Source organism: Plenodomus lingam (assembly GCF_022343315.1).
Source record: "Plenodomus lingam strain CAN1 chromosome Unknown contig_21, whole genome shotgun sequence".
Classification (NCBI taxonomy): domain Eukaryota; kingdom Fungi; phylum Ascomycota; class Dothideomycetes; order Pleosporales; family Leptosphaeriaceae; genus Plenodomus; species Plenodomus lingam.
Window position 1 is genome coordinate 424,121 of NW_027093938.1, and position 21,675 is coordinate 445,795.

The 21,675-nt window shown below is 54.0% G+C and overlaps 7 protein-coding genes across 7 annotated transcripts; 2 read left to right on the forward strand and 5 right to left on the reverse strand.

The window, feature by feature from the left end:
* Positions 1–1,645: 1,645 nt before the first annotated feature.
* IAQ61_005063 (uncharacterized protein) lies at positions 1,646–2,458 on the forward strand (the record flags this gene model as incomplete). Its single annotated transcript, XM_003843117.2, has 2 exons — positions 1,646–1,844; positions 1,911–2,458. The coding sequence occupies 2 exons, from the start codon at positions 1,646–1,648 to the stop codon at positions 2,456–2,458; spliced, it is 747 nt and encodes a 248-aa protein (XP_003843165.1).
* A 670-nt stretch (positions 2,459–3,128) lies between these two features.
* Positions 3,129–5,541, reverse strand: IAQ61_005064 (uncharacterized protein; the record flags this gene model as incomplete). The annotated part of the gene is made up of 4 exons (XM_003843116.2): positions 3,129–4,247; positions 4,295–5,139; positions 5,194–5,361; positions 5,424–5,541. The coding sequence occupies 4 exons, from the start codon at positions 5,539–5,541 to the stop codon at positions 3,129–3,131; spliced, it is 2,250 nt and encodes a 749-aa protein (XP_003843164.2).
* Positions 5,542–5,912: 371 nt separating this feature from the next.
* On the forward strand, positions 5,913–9,729 carry IAQ61_005065 (uncharacterized protein; the record flags this gene model as incomplete). The annotated part of the gene is made up of 3 exons (XM_003843115.2): positions 5,913–6,167; positions 6,261–8,869; positions 8,923–9,729. Exons 1-3 carry the CDS (start codon positions 6,020–6,022, stop codon positions 9,727–9,729), a joined length of 3,564 nt encoding a protein of 1,187 aa, XP_003843163.2. The 5' UTR covers positions 5,913–6,019.
* A 159-nt stretch (positions 9,730–9,888) lies between these two features.
* IAQ61_005066 (uncharacterized protein) lies at positions 9,889–11,536 on the reverse strand (the record flags this gene model as incomplete). The annotated part of the gene is made up of 2 exons (XM_066096642.1): positions 10,866–11,536; positions 9,889–10,713 (listed from the first exon to the last, which is right to left on the reverse strand). The coding sequence occupies exons 1-2, from the start codon at positions 11,427–11,429 to the stop codon at positions 9,889–9,891; spliced, it is 1,389 nt and encodes a 462-aa protein (XP_065953337.1). The 5' UTR covers positions 11,430–11,536.
* A 270-nt stretch (positions 11,537–11,806) lies between these two features.
* On the reverse strand, positions 11,807–14,726 carry IAQ61_005067 (uncharacterized protein; the record flags this gene model as incomplete). The annotated part of the gene is made up of 5 exons (XM_066096643.1): positions 11,807–12,710; positions 12,758–12,854; positions 12,904–13,714; positions 13,771–13,852; positions 13,911–14,726. The coding sequence occupies 5 exons, from the start codon at positions 14,724–14,726 to the stop codon at positions 12,474–12,476; spliced, it is 2,043 nt and encodes a 680-aa protein (XP_065953338.1). The 3' UTR covers positions 11,807–12,473.
* A 348-nt stretch (positions 14,727–15,074) lies between these two features.
* Positions 15,075–15,458, reverse strand: IAQ61_005068 (uncharacterized protein; the record flags this gene model as incomplete). The annotated part of the gene is made up of 1 exon (XM_066096644.1): positions 15,075–15,458. The coding sequence occupies one exon, from the start codon at positions 15,456–15,458 to the stop codon at positions 15,075–15,077; it is 384 nt and encodes a 127-aa protein (XP_065953339.1).
* A 1,896-nt stretch (positions 15,459–17,354) lies between these two features.
* On the reverse strand, positions 17,355–21,671 carry IAQ61_005069 (uncharacterized protein). The gene is made up of 6 exons (XM_066096645.1): positions 20,137–21,671; positions 19,509–20,089; positions 19,108–19,457; positions 18,529–18,981; positions 18,393–18,471; positions 17,355–18,343 (listed from the first exon to the last, which is right to left on the reverse strand). The coding sequence occupies exons 2-6, from the start codon at positions 19,939–19,941 to the stop codon at positions 18,150–18,152; spliced, it is 1,509 nt and encodes a 502-aa protein (XP_065953340.1). The 5' UTR covers positions 19,942–20,089; positions 20,137–21,671; the 3' UTR covers positions 17,355–18,149.
* Positions 21,672–21,675: the final 4 nt, after the last annotated feature.

The window sequence follows — 21,675 nt, forward strand, 5'->3', positions numbered from 1 at the left end:
ACTATACAGCACATACATGTGGTGCTTGGAGTATAGGCGACGCGATGTATATCCGACCTGCTACATGTGTGTTAGCCGTCTCCCCCCCCCCCCCCTTCCCGCCGCGGGTACGGAAATCAGGTTCTGGAATGCCGTTGTACCTTGTTTTTTTTTCCTAGGGGCCAGCTGCAGTGGAGTTGTTTGTTTTCTTGTTTTGGCAGACGGGGGCTGGGTTTGATGGGGGTGAGGGAGGGAGGTGGTTGGTGGAGATGGGGTGGGCGGCTCTGCGGGATGGGTGGGAATTGGAAGGGGAGGGGAAGTGTTGTGTGAGGGGTCTTGGGGGACTGGTGTGTCGTGTGCCGTGTGCCGTTGTTTTCTGGGGGGGTTGGTGGGTGGATGGCTATGGTCGAGTTATAGAGAATGGAGAGTACGGTATGCTGTGAGGGGCATGGACGGTTGACAGATGATGATGGGAGCAAGAGGTGGATGGGAAGAGGGTGGATTGCTCATCCTATATGCTGATCAGCTGTGAATCATCTACAGAAATGATCATCATGCTGAGCCTCGCAAATCTGCATCTTGCATCAGCATCTCCCATCATCTCCCAGCATCTCCCATCATCTCCCATCATCATCATGAACCCAGTATCTACTACCCCTTCCCCCCCCCCCCCTAGTCCATGAACTCCCTCCCTCAAAAATAAACAATCCAGAACCTCGACCCATCTCCCGCACACGAACCCCCCATCCACCCAAAGCGCCAAAACACCCCCGGAATCTCCAAGCGTTACATACTCCCCCTCCCCCTGCCGGCGGCTCGGCAGATTGGCGAACCACAGCACCCAGACCAGCATTGCACTCTCGACCGCCAATCAAGCCCCCGCCGGCTATATTTGGGGTCATTTCCAGCTCCCGTTGGAGACTGGCGCGAGATGCGAGTGGAGCTGTCGGTTGGACGCAAAAGTCTATTGTCGGTGGGACAGGCGGCAACGGGTTGACAGGGTGAGGTGCGGGTACACGATGGCGGTGGGTGGTCCAGGGTGCAGGATTGCTACGCGCCTGGTCTACCGTCGGGTTGTGGGTTGGTAGATTGGTAGGCTGCTAAGGTTGGTAGGTTGGTTGGTAGACAAGTAGGTCGTGACTTGTATATAGCATGGGCGAGGCCGATGGAGACATTCATTCAGTACATCTCCTTCTCCTCCGCCCTCCCCTACGCCTCGACCTCTCGCAAAAGTTCTCTCTAGTCCTGCCCTTCATCTCCTCTCCTCTGTTCTTTGCGATTCTTGGGTTACTGGCTTTTCCTGAAAGTAATATTACGCCTGGGTTTTTTTGGTTCTCTCTCGTCAGGGTTGTTCATTTTTGGAGTGTCTCTCTCTACCTGCCGCTCTTTTGCATGGTTATAGTACGCCTCTGAAATCATTCCGCCCGTTTCTATTACCAGGAAAATCTCACGGCATCTCACGGCTTGCATTTGGAGACGAGGCTGGCCTTGCTTTCTATTTTGAGAATACAAAGAGTGTCCAATTATTGTAGAGGCTTCATATAACAAGACATCCATCACCGTCTTGTCGGAACAGGATCGCCATCACACAACATATACGAACCTGGCCTGCTCTTTATTCCCCCACCCTATCAAAATACACGGCGATATACAAACCTGCAACACCATGCTCTTCACTACCTCGACCCTCAGCCTCGTCTTGGCTTTGGCCCCGACCACGCTCTTCGCAGCTCCCACCCGCACAACCGAGCTCATCGACTCAATAGCCAACATCTTCCCCCGCCAAAACATACCCGCTGGAATCCTCTCCCAACTCGCACAAACAAACTCCCTCTGTGATCTCTCCAACATCGTTCTCCCAATCGGTACGTTCCCACTTTCACTCCCCCCCCCCCAACAAAAAGAACCACAACAAACTAATCCCCCCACAGCCCCCACCCCCCTCGCCCCCATCACCCCCGGCCTCACACTCCGCCACATCGCCATCGGCCGGGGCACACAAAACTACACCTGCACCTCCTCCTCCGCCCTCGACACCCCCAAACCCACCGGCGCAATCGCCACCCTCTTCAACGCCACCTGCGACGCCGCCCGCCTCCCCACCAACGTCCTCGCCGACATCACCAAACTCGCACTCAACTACGCCATCCCCTCCGCCACCGGCGCCCAGCAACGCGTGAGCGGCCACCACGAATTCACCGCCGCTGGCGTCCCGCTGTTCAACCTCGTCACGCCCAACGCGGATCTCGGGTACGTGCTTGCGAAGCCGGATGCGGTCAAGAGTAGTGCGCCTGTGGGTGCGGCGGCGGGTGCCAATGGTCTTGGTAGTGTGGCGTGGTTGAAGTTAAGTGCCGTTGAGGGGGATTACAAGGAAGTCTACCGAGTGCATACGGCCGGGGGTGTGGCGCCCAAGAATTGCGATGGTGTGGATGGTGGGTTTACGGTTGAGTATAGTGCGCAGTATTGGTTTTATGCCTAGGTTGGAGAGGGTTTTGTGTGTCGTGTTGAGCGTTTGAGCATTTACAGGCGTTTCTTCTTCTTCTTTTTATCTTTCTGTTTTATCGGCCACTTGAGGGCATGCGAGGAGTCGGTTCAGCGTTCCGGCACTGATACATATCATGCCTATCCGAGAGTCTGTGGCTATTGGCTGTTCCATCCATAGTCAGCACTTGTTCTGCATTTTACATTCTCGCTGTCTGCCAACGTCGACTCACATTATACAATGAGTTAGTTGGCGGGGGGTGACATTGTAGCATAATTACTCGTCCAAAAAACTCAATAATAACAACATATCTTGAAAAAGTTGCCTCTTTTATTGGATTTCGAGTATGGGGTTTAGGGTTTGGATTGGTCTTTGTGGATTGGGAGAAGATGCTTCATCGACACCACACCATCCTACACCTGTACCTTGTCAGCAGGCCAGTAAGTGAACACTGTGGTCCTGAATTCTTACATGTTCTAGAAGCGAGACTGGGACTGAGGGTGAAATGGATTGAGTAAGGTAATGTTGATGCATGATTAGCATCTAGAAAAGCGGGAGAAGAAGAAACAAAGATCAGAGCACCACATCCACAACCAACACCAATAAACCCACATCTTCCCCCCCCCAAAAAATCCCAGCCCAATCCAATCCAACAAGAAACAAACCCCTACTCCACCGTAGCCCCATCCACACTCCTCACGACCGCCCCCACATCCTCAACCCCCGGCACCGGTCCCCCAGCCTGGCTCGCGGCCATGGCCGCCGCGGCCCCAGCCCCCACACCCGCCGTCTCATACGCAAACAAGCTGTAAAACACGAGGACGTGAATGCCCAGCAGGTAGACTGCAAATGCATTGCGCGTCGTCCGACTCTGCAGCACAAATTTGGTGATGCGCAGGACGATGCGCTCAAAGAGGTGCATGCGCTTGATGGCGCGGGCGGATTCGCGGCCGCGAAAGGCGGCAAACGGACTCAGCGAGGTTTCGTACGCGGCGCGGTACTTGTGGTCTGCGGCTGCGGCTGCGCGAGCGTCTGCAGGACTGGTAGCACCAATGTTCACGGTGGAGGGATTGGGGTTTGCGGTGTAAGCGTTTGCGCTCGAGGCCGTGGTGCGATTGACTGAGTTGTACGAGCTCACATATCTGGTTTTCTCGTAGAGGTCGAGGTTATCTTTTTGTAGAGCGTTGATTTCGCTCCGGAGCGAGGAGATGGTTTGGTAAGATTTTTGCACCTCGGCTTCCAGTTCTGCGTTGCGCTTTTTGAAGCGGTCACGTTGGGCAGTGATCATGGGGAGGATGCCGGAGCCGGCGCCCATGGGTTCGCTGCTGCCGCCTGCGCGGAGGGAGGCGAGGGTTGGGGCTTGGGAGGAAGAGTCGAAGCCCGAGATGATAGAGGAGGTGGGGGATGAGCGGCCGCGGCGGCCACCACCGTACGAGGACTGTGGGAAGCGTGATACGTAGGTTCCCGCTACGGACATGGCAGGATCAAACGCATTCGTGGCCTCTTGTTGGACCTTTTCGAGATCGGCTTCTAGCGTCTCGTTGAGTGCTCTAGATTTCTCCAAGTCCATGTTTGCTTGGGAAAGCTCCTCTTGCATTGCTTCGAGTCTGCTTTGGAGATCTTGGTGCGAGACGCGTAGGACCGTCAGCTCGTTGCTGAGCTTCTTGTTGCGCGCGAGGAGGAGTTGTTCGAGTGTCTCTCCTTTGCCTTTGCTGGCCGTTCCGTTCTGGGAAAGGGCAATTTCGGTGGCTTCGTCGTCGTCGTCACCAGTTGCGAATTCAATCGACTGTGCATGGTCAGAAACTGGGGGAGTAGCGCTGCGAGAATATGTACCTTGAGAACCTCCAGCTCCTGCTTCACATTCTCGTAGTCACCCCACCTTTGAACCTTTTCTCGTAGCGCCTCCTTCTCACTCTTGAGTGACTTGATTTCCCGTTCCAGACTTCGAGTCTCTGTTTCTAGGCGGGTCCGCTCCGAGTCCTTTTCGAAGCGTGCATTTTCAAGCTTGCGTAACAGTGACGAGTTCTCGGACCGCAACCGTAGGTAGGCAGGATCGTCTTCGATGGCGATCTGCTGGGCTGGTGCCGAAGCAGACTGGGCGAGCTCGAGGCGCAATTGTTCATTGCGAGCCTCGACTTCTGCCAAGCGATGGCTGGCTCTCTCCAACTCTGAGCTCACAATCTCGAGTTCTGCAGCCGTAGCCCCTCGTCCACCGTCACCCTCGGCCTCCTCTCCTCGACCCAGTCGCTGTGAAACCTCGTAGCTGGCTTTGAGCTCCTTGAGTAATCGATCTTGGTTCTCGACCTTTTCTTCCAAACTCTTCTCCTTGGACACCCAGTTGTCGCGCTTCTCATCCAATACTGCTTCCCATGAGGCTTCCACCTCCTTGATCTTGGCGTCCCTGCTTTCCTCTACAGCCTTGCGCGCAGCCCGTTCCTCCTCGAGCGACTTCTCCGTCTCATCCAGTTGCGTGGTCAGCTTCGCTACCGTGTTCTGCAGTCGTTCGTTCTCGGCCGTGAGTTTGGGCACAACCTCTTCTGCAGTCACCAGGGAATCGACCGAGGCATCGAGAAGAGGGTATGGGTCGGGTGCCTCGGACAGCGGAGAGTAGACTTGGAAGAAAGCGGCTTGTACGGTCTTGGACTGGTTGGATATGAGGTCGATGAAGTTTTGGTAGGCTATGAGGGAGCACGTTAGCTATGCGCTGTCGGGGTTGCGCATGCCTTGCTTACACTTGAGTAGTCCCTTGAAGTCGTTGAGTTTGCTTGCATCGTCGAGTTTCCTGAAGTCCTTTGTTTTCTGCGCGAGGTCCTTTCGTTGTGTGAGCGTGTCTCGCTGGTGTGCGACAATATCTGAGGCGACGGTGTCGAGTTGGGGGATCAGGGTGGTGAGGTCAATGTCTGTCGTCCTGTGAGTACTGGAGCTGCGACGATGGTGGAATGGTGAAGATGGTCATGCATACTCCTCCACGCTCCAATAGCCTTCTGGAACTTGTTTTCCTCCTCGTGGGGTCCATCGATGTCTACCGTGTTGTTTCCGCTCGCCGTCGGCCGCTCTTGCACGTCCACTCCACCCTCCATGCCTAGTCCGCAGCCAGGCCGGAGAAGTTAGGGTTACGTATGGTAGGAGTGCGTAAGCAGATGATGATGGATGGCGCGTCTAGTGGTAGACTTTGGTGGTGGTGGTCGATATGAAGACTGTATCAAGACAGCCAGTTCTGGCGCATCAACGCTGGGCTGACGCTGACATGGACATGAATGAACAAGGACAGGGACAGATGGGACTAGGTAAAGGTCACCTTGGGGCGGACTGCGGTACTTGCTTGCATTGTAGTTGCGCCCAATCGGTGGGAGAGGAGCAGGCCAAACGGCCATGGCAAGGTACCGGTGGTAGCACCCAATTGCCTAGAGTACCGGTAGGCACAAGAGCTCTCCAGGCCCTCAGCCAACACTGAACATTCCTCCTCCTCCTCTTCTCCTGCTCACACGCGCGCGCCATGCACCCTTTCCACGCATCGCCACCGTAGCCAGCCATGGCGCATGCAGTGAATCTGATAGAATGGCCGACGACGCTCCTTTTCCCCCAGAGCAATGGACTGCCCGCCCCTACCTTGGCCCTTACCTACTGCGCAAGCTCGTGTCTGACCTGCCACTGTCCGCCGACGCCGACGCCAGCCAGGTGCACATAAGCTGTGTGGAAGTCTGGAGTATGTAGGCAGAAACCACCTCCTTTGTGAATACAATACAAAGAAGTCGTTCTCTTCAACAAAGACTCGGTGCATGTGTTAATGTGGCCCCAGATGGCAACCTCTATGTCGGCACCTCCGCCGCCGAGATCCTCCACTTCGTGCTCCTGCCCCCGCCAGACTCCAGCCATGATGTGTCCGAGGAGCCCACTGCCATCATCGCCTCCCGCCTAGAACCTCCACACAACGACGCCACTGGTCCCGGTGTACAGCAGATCCTCATCCTTCCCAGAGTCAACAAGGCATGCGTGCTATGCAACAACACCCTCTCGATATACTCTCTACCTGAACTGAGCCCCGACTCCACCTTCAAGCCGATATCATGTCTCTGGGTGGGGGGCGTGGACCTCAACGAAGACGTCGAGGAGGGAGGCGACGGCGTTGTTGTAGTCATTGGACTGAAGAAGAGACTGCGACTGGTCCAGATCTCGGAACATCACCCCCCCAAGGCCATCAAGGCAATCGAATACGGCGGCTGCTTGCTCTCTGTCCGACGAGACGCTTTCTCCTGTGCCGCCGATGCTCACTCATACGCTCTACTCGATGTCGAGAACCAACAAAAAATTGGCCTCTTTCCAATATCCTCGCTAGACCCAGATGTGGGCGACGTGGGTGGAGCGGCCGAAAACATAGCCACCGTGCCCCAGCTCCCATCGAGAAGTGTGTCTTCTGCCAGTACAGCACCAGCGGCTCACGCAGATGCTCGTGGCCATGTTCGAAGCACAAGCTTGAACGTGCTGGGATTGGGACGGCCGTCGTCTCGAACAGCCAGCCCACAGCCACCGGGACGCAGATATGGCTTCGATGCACCAGAGTCACTCTCTCGAGACATGTCGCCGGTTCCTGCCAAGGCTTCTGCCCTTGCTACAGATGAGCCTTCCGAAAGAGCATCAAGCCGAGTAAGAAGCGAAACTGTCTCTCGAGACAAACCTCTGCCCGCGCCACCGGAAGAGCATCCGCCACAGATGGAAGAACCATCAGCACCGGACCCGCCACCATTCATTCCTCTAAAGCCTCTGATAGCATCTCCAAATCCAAATGAGTTTTTGCTCACTGTCGGCACTACACCATCTGAGCAAGCTGTAGGTATGTTTGTCAACCTGGATGGAGACATGTGCAGAGGCAGCATACAGTTCAGCAGTTATCCAGATGCTATTGTCACAGATGGCTCAGGTATCGATCTGTCAGCTTCCATGCGTCCAGACATGAACGCTGAGGAGGGTTATGTGTTAGCCGTTGTCCACGAAGAAGGACCCGATGGTGTCGTGACATACCGAGTGGAAGTCCAACGCTGGGACGTTGATCCTGGCGCTGGCGATGTTGAAAAAGAATGGCTTGACTTCAGCGCGTTAGGTCCTATTGCACAGGCTGATGCGACTCGAAGTTCCCTCCCTTTGGGTATGCGCACAGTAGTACAACCTTATGATCTCGTCCTGCCGGAGATCGGGGCAAAATTGTCAGTACAACGACTGAATCTCGGGCCAACATCTGATGATGAGGTCAAGGCTGAGACAGCTCAAGCTAAAGCAGACCGTGACTTTACCGATCGACTGTCGAAGCTGCAAGCTCAAACCGTTATTTGGGCTGGAGACCAGATTTGGTGGACAGTGCGCAATCCATTGATGACTCGCCTTGATTCTCGGATCGAAGAGGCACAATACACTGCGACTGGAGACGGTCAGCGTATTCAGCCCAATCGAAGCCTCCTCGAACAAGTGCTGGGTGACATTCGCGGGCAAGAACCTCGCAATGAATCAGAGTACCTCAGTCTCATTTATATCCGTCAAAAGGCATCTCTGATGCTCTTCATGGATGTGGTATTACGCACCAAGACCAACATCATCATCTTTGAAAGCGAAAAGCGCATCACAGAGCAGGCGCTCATTGAGGGCGAGATTGATCCACGAGTTGTGTTGAGTCTGCTACCAACACTGAATACCGAGGTGGTCCAAGGCCCGGAGGGTATCCAAATCTCTGGTGGCATTACGACGCTCGTCGAACAATTCCTACAGCAAAACGACCTGTCCTCCATGTCGACCGATGTCAATGGCCCTTTTGGCGATAATCTGCTTCAATTTGTCAAAAGATACCTTCATTTCTGGAAGAGACGGAAAGGCATGGCCAGTGTCACAAACGATCCCTACGTCTTTAGAACTGTAGACGCCGCATTACTGCATATTCTCCTTCTTCTAGATCAGCGCAGTCCAGCGGGTACATCTAGCCCCGGCAGCCACAGGGCCGAGCTCAATGAGCTGGTAGACCGAGAAGTAGAGTGCTTCGATCGGGCTGTGGAGCTCCTGGAGCAGTTTAAGCGACTGTTCCTGCTCAGTCGTCTTTATCAGAGCAACTGCAAAGCATCGCTCAAAGCAGCAAAAGTGCTGGCAACATGGAAACGCATCATTGAGGGCGAGGAGGACACAGGGGGGGAGCTCGTCGATGGCGAACAGAGAGTCCGAGAATACCTAGCCAGAATTCGCGACCAGTCACTCGTCGAAGAATATGGTACATGGCTTGCAAACCGCAACCCGAAGCTCGGTGTCCAGATCTTTGCCGACGACTCCAGTCGAGTGAAGTTTGAGCCCACGCGCGCCGTCGCACTGCTGCGAGAAAAAGCACCTAGTGCTGTCAAAGAATACCTCGAGTATCTCGTCTTTGGCAAAAAGGTACAGCCTCCCCCAAGACGTCTAGAACATGCACTGACATATTGATGACACAGCACACCCAATACATCAACGAACTCTTGACCTTCTACCTCACCACCATCCTCACCGAACTCTCCACCACACCATCTTCCCGCACCACGCTGCGCGACACATACTCGACCTACCGCATCCTCGAGCCCCCCAAGCCAACCTACCATTCCTTCATCACCGACAATGCCTCCCCCGACGAATGGTGGCAAGCCCGTCTCCGCCTCCTTCAGCTCCTCTCCCAAACCTCCGACTACGACGTACACGCCATCCTCGAAAAACTCCAACCCTACGAAGCCGACCTCGTCCCCGAAATGATCATCCTCAACGGACGCCAAGGTCGAGACCAAGAAGCGCTGAGACTGCTGACACATGGTCTGGGCGACTACGACACCGCGCTCTCCTATTGTCTATATGGCTACTCTTCCATCTTCCAACCCCGAACTCCCTCCCCCACAAATACAAGCACAAACACAACCCCCTCCCGCACCCACCAATCCCACCTCTTCACCCACCTCCTCGCCGAATTCCTCGCCATCTCCGATCTCAGCCAGCGCGTCCACCGCACCTCGGAACTCCTCGAGCGCTTTGGCGGCTGGCTCGATGTCGCTGACGTCTTGGCTGCCTTGCCGGACGACTGGAGTGTCCTTGTCTTTCGCAATTACCTCGTTGCTAGTCTGAGGCGCCTTGTTAGGGAGAGGGCGGAGAGCCAGGTTGGGCGCGCGCTGTGCGATGTGCAGAATTTTGGGGCTGGTTGGGAGTTGGTGTGCGCGAGGGAGGGGGGAGGGAGAGTGGAGAGGGAGAGTGGGGTTGAGGGGGGATGGGGGGGATGAGGGAGGGTGTTTGGTGGGGAGGTGGGAGGAGGGCAGGTGTTGGTGGTATTGTGGGGTCTCGGATAGTCGATGGTCTTGTTGGATTGTCCTTGTATCTCAATATCATTTCATTTCATTTCATTCCATTTCACCATCTACCACCACAAGAAAACTTGACATCTAACTCGTATCCATCGCCTCCCCACCCTGCTCCTCTTCTCCCTCTCCCTCCGCCCTCATCCCCACATCCCCACCAGCACTCTCCCCATCCCCGCTCCTTCCAACCAACCCCCCAACCAAACCCTCCAACCCCCTCACCTCCTCGCCCCCAACCCGTCTCGCATCCCAAACGCCCTCAACCCCATCCCTAGTATCCACACCCCTCTGCTCCAATATACGCTTACTCTGACTCTCAATGTATATCTTGCGGGCGTGCGAGGTGTCTGTTTCCGAGGGTGCGGGTTGGGTGTGTGTGTTGGTGGTGTTGGAAGTAGAGGAGGTAGATTTGGATGAGGAGAGATGAGGACGTAGGGAGGAGAGGAGGGCACGGAGGGCGGGGAGCTGGGAGGTTGTAAAGGTGGTGTGGGTTGTCAATGGTGTTCTTGATTCTTTGGCCGAGGTTGTGGAGGAGGAGGAGGAGGAGGGGTGGTGGGGGAGCGGCAGGGTTGGGATACCGAGGTTTTGGGCGGCGGGGGTGTGGGTTAGGAAGGCAAAGGGGGGTTGTGTTTGAGTTTGTGTGGTTGGGTTGTTGGCGGTGTTGATATTGGTGGTGGGAGGGGAGGTGGATATTCTGGACTCGGGCTTTGCGGGTGCAGCGGTGGAAGTGGAAGAGGATGAGGAAGAGGGGGGTTGGAGGAGAGCTCGTAAGCTTGCTATTTGTGCCTCGTTGCGCCTCTTTTCTGCAACGAGTGCGGCGTTTAGTTTTTGCGTCTCGATGAGTTTGCGGCGGAGGGTGTAGAGGGCTTCTGGAGTGAGACCTGGGTCTTTGGGTGGGTGTACGAGGTTCTGTTGTTGTCCTTGTGTTAGCATGTACAAGCTTTCCATTTTGTAGCCCGTATATATATATATATATATATATATATATCGCGGCCATTCCATCCATCGTCCCGCCAAACCCTCCCCTCGATAGCAACAACAAAAAAGAAAAAAAAACATACCTCATACCCCCCCAACCTCACCCACGACGCCAACTCCTCCTCCCCCCTCGGCAAACACAACACATTCCTCAACGTCCAAATCTCCAACTTGTCAAAATTCTTATCCACCGCATTCTCCATCAACGTCTCGAGCTTCAACACGCCCTCCTCAATCTCCAGCCTGGCCTCGGGATACAGGGCCCCGCCGTCGCCATCCCGGGCCGGTGCACGCTGCTCGGCTGCGTAGCGGTCTGCGAAGCCGAGGAGGGCGGGGTCGGCGCTGAGGAGCCCGGTTTCAAAGGAGTCGGTGCAGCGGTAGAGGACTTCGTTTACGGCGTTGATGATGTCGTCGATTAGCGTCTGTGGGTTGGGAGAGGGGGTTGTTAGGGTGTGTTTCTTCTTTTTGTTTGGGGGGGGGAGGGGTGTATGTTGCAATGATAGAGTAGATATGATTCCATCCAAGCCAGCCAGCCAGCCAGCCAAACAACTCAACTCAACACCCAAAACGCAGGACAAACTCACAATAGGCGGCCAAGTAAAATGCTCCGTAAGCAGCATATGCTCCTGCTGCTTCGCACTCGCCATCTCCAGCCCTATTCCCTGTATATTCCAACGCGAACCACGTTGTTGGGCGAATAATTCCCACTCTGTTACTTTGGCGTCTTGTATGTATGTTTTGCGACGCGCCCGCGCCGGGGAGGGGACGTGTTTACCTTTACCCCCTCGGCTGCGATGTCATCGAAGTTAGCGTGACGGTCGGTTTGTCGGCTAGAGTTTCCCTTTTTTTTTTTCTTTTTTTTTTGCATGCGTCGCTGATTGGTGGAGTCATGGGCGGGAAGCGAGAGAATGCGTGGGGGAATGAGGCAAGTGTTGTGCCTATGGCGAATGTGAGTACTAGGCATTAGATGAAGGATGTGTGAGAATATACACATGCACGCAAACATGGCATATGGCGAACACCGTATCAAAGACAAAAAACACGGCTTTTGGATTAGGCGCAGCCGCCATCGGGCCATGATGCCCATCTCACGTCGCGCCCGCCATGAATCTAGCTTCTTGACAACACCATCGCTTGTTACCATGACTTTGTACAGTCATTGAATTTCCCTATGCTGTAAAAGAAGAAGGAGAAGAAATCAGAAGCCACAAGAGATCTCGATTGCTGAAAGCCTATGAAAAGGCCCCATTCATCTGCTCAAACCGCTCCACTTCTCCTTCCTCATAACCAGGCGCACCTACATGGTATAACAATCATCCTTCCTCTTTCTCGCCCTGCAACTGCGACACACGCTATCAATCGATACCATCTTTCAGGATAAGAGCAAGCTTTGTAGCAGGGCTTTCATCCACAATCGCTAAAATAGAAAATAAAAGAGTGGAGGGGAGGGAGGCAAGGAGAACGAGATAGCTGGAATCCAAAAACCACTAAAAACTCAGTGCGCCTACCAGCCCCAGTCCTCCTTAAGACCCAAAGTTTCTCCATGCGGTCATGTCGCTGTCGTAAATGCAATAGATTGTAAAACAAAAGGCCACCACCAATGACTATCCGGGAGAGCCTTGCGCGATAACGATTATAAGGGTAATGTTATACAAGACATTCAGAAGTGTCTTCTTCCAGATCAGTCCAGCTCAGTAGGCTCGGTTCTGCTCCCGGAATCGACGATCTTCTTCTACCCGTCTGGCCTTCTTCTCCCTCTCTAGCCGGATCTTGTGGGCCTCGGTGCCATCGTCCATGAGCGACTCCTTGAACCAGGGATGCTGCAAGGCTTCTTTGGCTGTGATACGCTTCTTGGGATCGTATACGAATATCCGGCGCAGTAGATCCAGGAACTGTCGGTTGAAGTCGGTGTGCGTTGGTATTGTTTCCTGCCATCGTTAGCCAGTGCTCTAGCAGAAGACATGCGGATACATACAGGAAGCTTCTTCATCGCCTTCACATATTTCTTGCTGGCCTTGTTGGTTTCTGCATTGGGATAGTCCAGTTTGTAATTCTTGAAGTATCTCGCAGCACTGTCAAGGTCAGTCATTGGGTGAGCAGGGAAGTGGCAGCAAAACCTACGAATTGGACGAATTGCGTGATGAACTCCGATCTTGCTTATAAACTTGTCGCACAATCTCGCGGTCAATCTTGCCACTGCACACAGCCTCCATCATGGCCAAGTGCTCGAGGTTGTCGTGTGTTTGGAACAGAGCATCGCCAGTGAAGAACTCGACAAGGATGCAGCCTATGCTCCAGATGTCGCAGGGAAAACTCCATCCCAGGTTGAGGATGATCTCGGGAGCTCGGTAGTGTCGTGTGGATACGACAGACGAATGGTATTCATCGTTGAAGGTAGCAGAGCCGAAATCAATGAGGCGAATCTCTGGATCAAGTAGGACCTTGCGGTGTCGGGCGGTGCGATTGACTGTTGTTGACGACGAAGGCACGGTCCGGTTATAGGTAAAGGTTTGATAGTTGTTGTTGACCAGTAGAATGTTCTCCGGCTTCAAGTCGGTATGGATGAGGTTGAGATCGTGCAGAAAGGCAACGCTGGTGAAGAGTTGCTTGGCAAACTTCTGGATGTGCGAGCTCGGGAAAGGCACAAAGCCATTGGACTTGAGAAAGTCAAACACGCTTTGGCCGTAGAGATCGGTGACGATGCAAATGTGATTTCGGAAGTCGAAGCAGTCTCGAAGATGTATGCATCGGTTGACGTTGTGCTTGTCGTTTGATGCTAGTGTGGAGAGGACTCTCAACTCGATGCGGCTAGCATCACGGTATTTGGGGACTGATCGAATGACTTTGATCGCGCATTTGGTGCCCTTTCGCCTGTCATAGGCTTCGACAACCTTGCCAAACGTGCCCTGGCCAAGCAGCTTCGTGATCTGGTCTGCATAGAGTCGTCAGCATAAGATCTGGATCATTTTCGAATGAGTGGCTACCTACATCGTTCAGTAATATCGGCGTCTGGCACGACAATGTAGTGACCATCTTCATCGTCGACTTTTGCATCCTTATTATACGACTTCTGTTGCGCGTTAGTAGGTGAGGTTGGTTGTATCATGAGGTGTTTACTGTAGCCTTACATCTGGTATCACTTGTACGTAGACATCCTTGGCCTTGATGATCGGATTCGGCGGGGGTTGGTAGAGGCTAAAGGGATTGTCGTCATGATCGAGTTCGCGTCGTTTGGCCTGCTTCACCTCATCCTGGACAACGGCTCGTGTGCGCTTTCGTTTCTGGCCTACGGATGAGTTGTCGAGTGGAGAGATGTGGTGGCCATTGCTGACCTGTGAGCCCAATGAGGTTGGCGCAGTCGTGTGGAGGGCAGACGTTGTCCTGTCGGTGGATATCGAGTGGTTGGGTGAGTAGTCGTAGGGCGTCTGGGTGGTCGAGTACGAGGTCTGCTGCTGGTTGTAGACCGGGTCGTAGGCCGTCGAGGCCGTCGTTTTCCGCTTCTTGTCCGTGTGTCGCACAGAGCCGTTGGTCGCCGTGCGTGTGAGGCCAGATTGGCGCGCAGAGGCCGGTGGAGGAGGTGCAGGGTCCTCGTCGTCGTCGATGACAATGACTTCCTTGGGGATACCGTTCTTGTAAAAGTCGGCCCAGTCGGGATTGCGCCGACGATGGGCAGCCTGGGCAGCCGTCTCGCCGTCCATGTCGATGGCAGGGCCGGGGTGGATGGGCGGGAGCTGGGGCGGCTGTCTGGTGTGGGCAGTCGCGGTTCGGCGGAGGTCTGAACTGGAGGCGGCGCTAGCGTAGCCGCTGTTGTACATGGAGTTGGTTATGCGAGCAGAGCCGTTGGCGATTTGCGCATTGGAAATGTTGGGCTGGTAGGTCTGGTGGTGAGAATAGTACTGATGATGGGGCGGGAGCGTGGCCGTGGCAGTCGACGGCGTCGACATGGCGGGTGGGCGAGCGAGTGGGCGAGTGAGGGCTGTCGTCGTCGTCGTCGTCGTCGTCGTCGTTGTCGTCGAGGCGCGGCTGCTCTGCGCGGGCGAGCAGGACAGGCCCGTCGGTGAAGCGAGCCCACAAGGTAGATGTCGACGCGGAGCTGGATGAGTCTGGTCGGTAGGAATGTACAGGCCAACGTTGTGGTGGGGAGGGGGGGGGCGGGGGCGGCAGACGAAAGACTCGCGGTAGACAGGCCCGTTATCGCAGGCCCAGCAGCCGGTCGCCGTCGAGGGCGATGTGGAGAAAGCGTGTGCAGAGGCGGCGGCGGCGGCGGGCTGGGGGCGAGGACGGGGGGAGGCTCACGAGGGCGAGGCTGGGGAGGGAGGGCAAGACAGACGGCGGGGATGGGGGATGGAATCGTCGTGGTTGCGGAAGAATGACAGAGAGGTCAAACATGCCACGGGCGAGGAGAAATTCAGCGTGACGGTCCAAGGGCAGGCGAGGTTGAGATCAGTTTGCAAGAGAGTCCAAGTGTGGTCAGAGAGGGCCCAAGCGCGGGCAACCCCAATCCACCTGGCTCTTGTCACTCCGTCACTTCGCGTTTCTCGCGCCGAAAAGTGCTCCTCCTGTTGTGCAGCAATGGCAGCCATGGCAGCAATGGCAGCAGCAGAGCAGTGTGCAGCAACAAGGCCGTCGTCATCGGGCCAGCCAGTGTGGCCGGTGATTGCAGATGGTTGCGCCATCTAGTTGGCCCGATGTGGTTTCTCATACTCATACTCAGTGGGCGACCAGAGCCTTGACCAGACTGCTGCCTCGCAAGCCATTCCCTCCCTCCTCCTCTCCTTCCTTCTCCCCCATATCGTCATCTAGCAGGTACACACATACTCTTACCATACCACCACCAGCCAAGTGCTTTCTTGGGGGGTGGCCGCAATCTGGCTAGCCTGCTGTGTGCCCAGAGATTCAGCAAAGGACTGGAGCCGCCCGAAGCCCGCAAGCCCGTCCGTTGGCATCGAAAAGGGTACTCTACCCGTACGGTAGACTACCATGCCTGCCTGGGCACAGTGCGAAAGGGATTGAAACTCGTCGCTGCACAAGAAGATGCCTCTCACTCTCACTCTCACTCTCACTCTCACTTCACTGTACGGTTAGATGGAATAGGGCCAAACAACCAGGCTCCTTCGGGCTTCCCTGTCCGCCCTGTCCTGGCTCTGGCCTTGCCTTCACACCGTAGCCATGACTACCGTTCACGTTGCAGACTGCGACACACAATGTCCCCCCCTCTCCTTCTCACCCTCCTCCAACTCATCCATCTGTAATCAACCTTGCCCATCCCCCTCCACCGTGCACTCCAGTCCCACCACCGTGCACTCAGATCCAGTGCCAAACAACCCACGCAAATCGTTCTGTTCTGGACTGCATCACACCCCCTCCCGGCACAACTACCCTTTCGCTGCTCTTCCAGTCTTGGACAAACCTCTCGCCCGGGATGGGAGGCCAAGGACGACGCGTCCGTCCGCGTCACGTGGCCTTTTCATTTTCCACCTAGGCCACCCCCGGCGTTTCAAGTCAAAGTTTGGCTTGCTTGCATGCGCTTGTGCTCACTCCCCAAGTGCACAGTGCTCAAGTGAGGAAAGACAGGAGTGAGCGAGGGAAGTGAGTGGGATTAAATAAACAATACCAGGAAATGAGCGATTCTTCAACACCCTGCCCTGCATCCCAAAAGACCCTCCTCTTTCCCCCCCCCCCCCCTCTCTCTCTCTCTCTCTCTCTCTCTCTCCTCCAAGCTGAGTAATACAACACCGAGCACCACCATCGACCCACCTACCGAACTCGGAGCACCCCCATCTGCCCTCCAAAAGAAGTTCCACAACCTTCTATCCACATGCACTCCCATTCCCATGCGGTAAGTAGGTACCTACCTACCTACCTACCTACTCGTACCCTAAGCTGGCTTCCTGCAGTCCAGCAATCCACGACAGCCATTCATTCCCTTGGCCCCATGACTGCACGCTGCCGAGCATCAAGGGACCCGCCTACAACGTCCCTGAATCCCGGGTTTCTGCACTGCGGGGGAAAATGGGCCCATCGGGCTGTACTCTACACAGTACAAGCACTTGTACAGTACTGCTGTAGGTGGGTAGATGCACGTGTACCTGGTAGAGTAGCTCTCGCAGCTCCTTCGAGGTCGTGCTTACAGTCCCATTTCCACATTAGCCTATATCCCCCGCTAATCATACTTTTCAACGGCTCTGGGAGGGGAGGCATGTACAGTCGTTATCACCGGCTTGACAAGGCCCGGGTTGGTTTGAGTTTGTATATTTTACTCCACCTTGCTCTCCCACGTGTTTTTCTGGTGCTCGTGTGTGAGACCGGAGTGGTCAGTTCCTGGATGGGCGTGTGATTGTGTGATGGTGGTATGGGTGTGCGAGAGCGACATGGGCATGATTGGGTTTGGATTATAGATACCGACCGCCATCATGCTATTGTATACGTCGTTGAAGCAACGTGCACATCAATTAGCGCCAGCACACCTACCCTTCACACTCTTTTCCCATACATACATACACATATACATATATACATACATATATACATATATACATACATACATACATACATACATACATACATACATAGCCCTCCCATTCCCATCATCATTGTCTCACACCACTCCACGCGCCCCAAATCCGTAGGGACGCTACAGCCCCCTGGCTTTGCGCCAAAGGACTGTACAATACCCATCCGAGCCCCTTACTTACTGCAAGTCGTGCTCGAGATACCTGACGAGAGACATGGAGTACCGCTTTGTGCTCCGAGGCATCATCGCTGCGGCCACGCCATGTAATGGAAGAATTTGTAAACTGCGTATGCGGCGCGCACGCCTGCACGGTCAACGTCAGTCTTTGGTCAACACTACTGTACTGGAGCTATTGAGTGGATAGACGCTGGGAATGATGGATCGAGCGGTCATGGCCGTTGTGGGTTCAGGTTGCTGCAACCCCCCCCCCCCATGAAGAGTGGACTGGACAAAGGGAGAGTGACTCTGCAAAGCGTGGAAAACATGGAAATGCAGTGCTTTGGTCTACAAAAAGGCCCATCTCGCCCTCGAGAGATGAGGGACAAAAGTACAAAGGTGATCAAACAGCCGTCCCAATGCTTGCAGAATCAGACAGCCGTCCCAAAGAATACATGAGTCATGGAATTCAGACGGCCTTTCCCTCAAAGTAGTGTACTGTTTCAACACCTCTCTTTGTGCCAAATGGTATAAGAGAAGAAGGTTCGCAGATTGCAGATCAAAATGAGACGTCCGTGCAGTAGTTAGAAGTCACAAGCAACTTCTTGTAAAGTTGGAAACACTTCTTTTCGCGGCTTCGTGTGTCGTCAACGCTTCCCGTGGTAGCGCCATGCGTCATGGCCAACTGAAATCGGGTTTACAAGACGGACTTTGTGGAGCGATGGTAATCGTTGAAATAGTCCTCGACGAGGCGGCCAAGACGTTCAACGAGCAGGTCAATCTCGTCGTCTGTGATGTTAAACGCTGGGGCGATGATAAGATGGTCGCCACTCTTGCCATCCATTGTACCAGAGCCTGGGTAAATATATATTCCATGCTCGCGGGTCAAGCCTACCCAATTGTGAGTAAAGCAACACTTTCAATGGGCCATATTGCTTACCCCTTTCGTGAATGGCCATAGCAACCCCTTTTTCGGAAGGCAAGGGAGCCTTGGTTGCCTTGTTGGAGACGAGTTCAATCTACATTGTTTTTTCAGCACACATATCATCGTCAGCACCGGGCCATTGGATACCTACACCCCAGAAATGCCCCTTGCCACGAATATCTCCCACGTTGGAATGATATGAAAGCCGCTCGCCTAGCTTTCGGTGCAGTACTTCACCGTTTTTACGTACTTTTTCCACCAGATCTTCCTCCTCGATGATTCTTTGTACCGTTAGTGCTGCCGCACAACCAACAGGGGGATTCTGGAATGTGTGGCCATGGTTGAAGCCTGTCCTTCCTTCCCCGAATGCGGCGTGGATATCTGGGCTGCAAAGAATGGCAGAAAGCTCAGCATAGCCGCCAGCAAGACCTTTTCCAATGATCTGGATATCCGGAACAACCATCTCTTCCTGCCATGCGTGAAGGTGGCCGGCCCTTCCCATACCGCACATTACTTCATCGAATATCAACAGCACGCCATATCTCTTGCAAACAGCTTTCATGGCCGCGAGATAATTTGGCAAGGCAGCAACACATCCAAGAGCCTATCATCACAGTCAGTTGAACTTCTAAGGAGCACTCTTGTTTAGCTGTATAGGGCTTCGTTGCTGCGTTTCCTTTAAAGAATAGGAGTGCATCCTCATCGGCACGGCTAGAGTGATCTTACTTACAGCTCCGACTACAGGTTCCATGACAAAGGCTGCTACGTTCTTGGGTCCAAGACGCTGTATTTCGGTCTCCAACTCTTCGGCAAGACGGCCTACGTATTGATCTTCTGTCTCGTTCTCCATGAGCTCTCTGTAGGGATAACATGGTGATATGAAGCTTGTTTTTCCTGAGAAGTTCGGACGGAACGGCTGCTTCCTGGCATCATGCCCGCTTATTTCAAGTGAGGCAAGTGTAGCTCCGTGGTAAGAGCGATGTCGCGCAATGAAGAATTGACGACTGGGCTCTGGATCTGGTTTCGCCGCTGTCTGATACTGTATTGCCATCTTTAATGCGGCCTCGGTCGCATCAGAACCTATCTTATATCAGCGAGACCAGCCAGAAAGAATGGCCTATACTTCTATACCTGAACCATAGAATACCACACCTCCCATGAGATGACCTGTGGATTTGATGACCCATTCTGCCAAATCATACGCTGGATCGGTATAAAAATCTGCTGCAGGTGCATAGCTGACGCCAGTACTCATCTGCTCGTTCATAGCATCGAAAACTCTTTGGTCATGGTAGCCAATACATGACACAGCAGCTCCACCAGATCCGTCGAAAACCCTCCATGTTCCACTATCATCCGTTGCAGTCCACCACCTTCCTTTACCCGCTGTCAAGAGTCGGGGTTGGCTCCAGATTTTGCTGTGGAGTAAGTATTTTTTCCGTGGCAGACGATTGCCCGTTGATGAAAGTCTTGAAATATCGGTAGTAATTGAATATAAGTCTGAATCGATATCCGAAATGGGAGTTGATATGTCAGACTCATTGCAAATCATACCAGGTGCCATCACTGTTCTTTGGATCTTGATTTGATTGGACGTCAGCCGAAGGTGATCTGAGGTGAGTATAGAGGATCGACAAGATAGGCTTGACGTAAAGTGAATCAAGAAGGATATTGAAGAGAGATAGAGGACTTTATATCAGCCTGATCTTATCCTAAAGCTAGTCATGAGAGCAATCACGACGTGACCGGTGAGGCGTACTTCAAGGTTATGGACTGGTCCGTTTGCGGGAAAATCCTATGGGCTGGGCCTGATCAACGTCACTAAGACAACAACTTAGTTCCTGGGCGATACCATTTGTCACATTTCGACCTCGGGCCGCCCGTAGGAGCCAACAATCCGTGCATGGTTCTGTATCCCGAACTAGAGCTCCCTGGCTGAAGCGTACCTCCTCGAATTCAATCATAGAATGCGGTGAAGAAATGAGGCTGATTCGGCTACATGAACCCTCAACGGTCAGTCGCTTACCTTAGTAATACATGCATTGGCCAATGGTATCAGGCGGTGCAGCTTCTCCCGCACTTTCCGTTGTTGTGGTAGACTGTAAGCCGTGCGTATGGAATAACATGTATATGAGCCGGAGACACAGGTTGCAATGCCAGGGCAAGCGAAGTAACGACAACACATTCAGAGATGCCTCAGACCACCACTGCACTATGTGCTAGACTGTTTGTGGAAGATAACATGGTGCAACGGTGGAATTGTACATGCCTTGGCGCTCTCTTGATGTGAATCTCCTTGTCAAATGGGCGTTTGTACTGCATCTCCTTTTAGCAATTATCGGACGCCCTGAATAGGTGGCTTCAAACGACGGTACTAGCTCCAAGTTCACCTTCAAGTATTGGATAAAATCAATGCAACCGCCACCAGGTTTGCGAAACCGTTTTTCCTTGTACGTCAGACGTGAATCCCTGATCGCCTGCGCATGTGCACGTGGTGCAAGGTGCGCAAAAGTACATGTCGAACGATTGATGACGGACGGAGCGCTGTCCATTTGCTTCCATGGGCCAACATCGTGGTCGTGGAAATTCACCCAAGTCGCACCCGAGCTGATTGGATTCCAAAGTCGATCAGATGTACATGGCCCTTTTCCTTGACAAGGTTCGAACGAGCTAGCAATGCTAAGGTAGCGGAAGGGCACCTGCATCTAGAAGAACACGGCTTGTCTTTGTCTGGTAGGCCGTTGACGAGCGACAATGACTCAAGAAGCGTGAAGTTGGCGGAGGAACGGCTCTTCAGACCATATTTGACTGGGCAAGATGTTGGAACCTCGAATTGAGGCTTGAAGATGATAAGGAAAGGGAGTGGAGCCCTTGCCACGCGACTCGGACTGCAGATCTGCGCCACCAAGGCGTGAGATGTATGCGCCGGTAGCAGACCATGGTAGAGCGATATGTACAATACGACATGGGACAGTCCCAGCAGGACGTACTTATGTACGTGCCAGCCTAATTGGCTCTGCATAGAAACCTCAGGTCAGGACCGTGAGGGAGAGGGGCAGGAAGAGGGACGGGACAGGGATACGGGCGAGGCGCATGCAGGTGACAAAGTGGCTTCCATTGGAGCGTGCATGCGACGGCAGACCCTTGGGGGCCCTTGGGGGCGGACGGTGCAAGTTGCGGTGTAGGCGTATGAGGGCCAGGACTAGTGTGAAGGGTGGACGGTCGCTGGAGCACTTTTGAGGTGGTGGGCGACTGGCGGTCGAACTCAAGTTTGTCGAGCCGAGTGGAAGGCTGGAGG

Coding starts and splice junctions, on each gene's coding strand:
- IAQ61_005069 (XM_066096645.1), bottom strand. CDS start 19,941: ATGGCACCTGGTATGATTTGCAATGAGTCTGACATATCAACTCCCATT. Junction 19,458..19,508: donor TGTGGTATTCTATGGTTCAG/GTATAGAAGTAT, acceptor GATATAAGATAG/GTTCTGATGCGACCGAGGCC. Junction 18,472..18,528: donor GCAAGGGGCATTTCTGGGGT/GTAGGTATCCAA, acceptor AAAACAATGTAG/ATTGAACTCGTCTCCAACAA.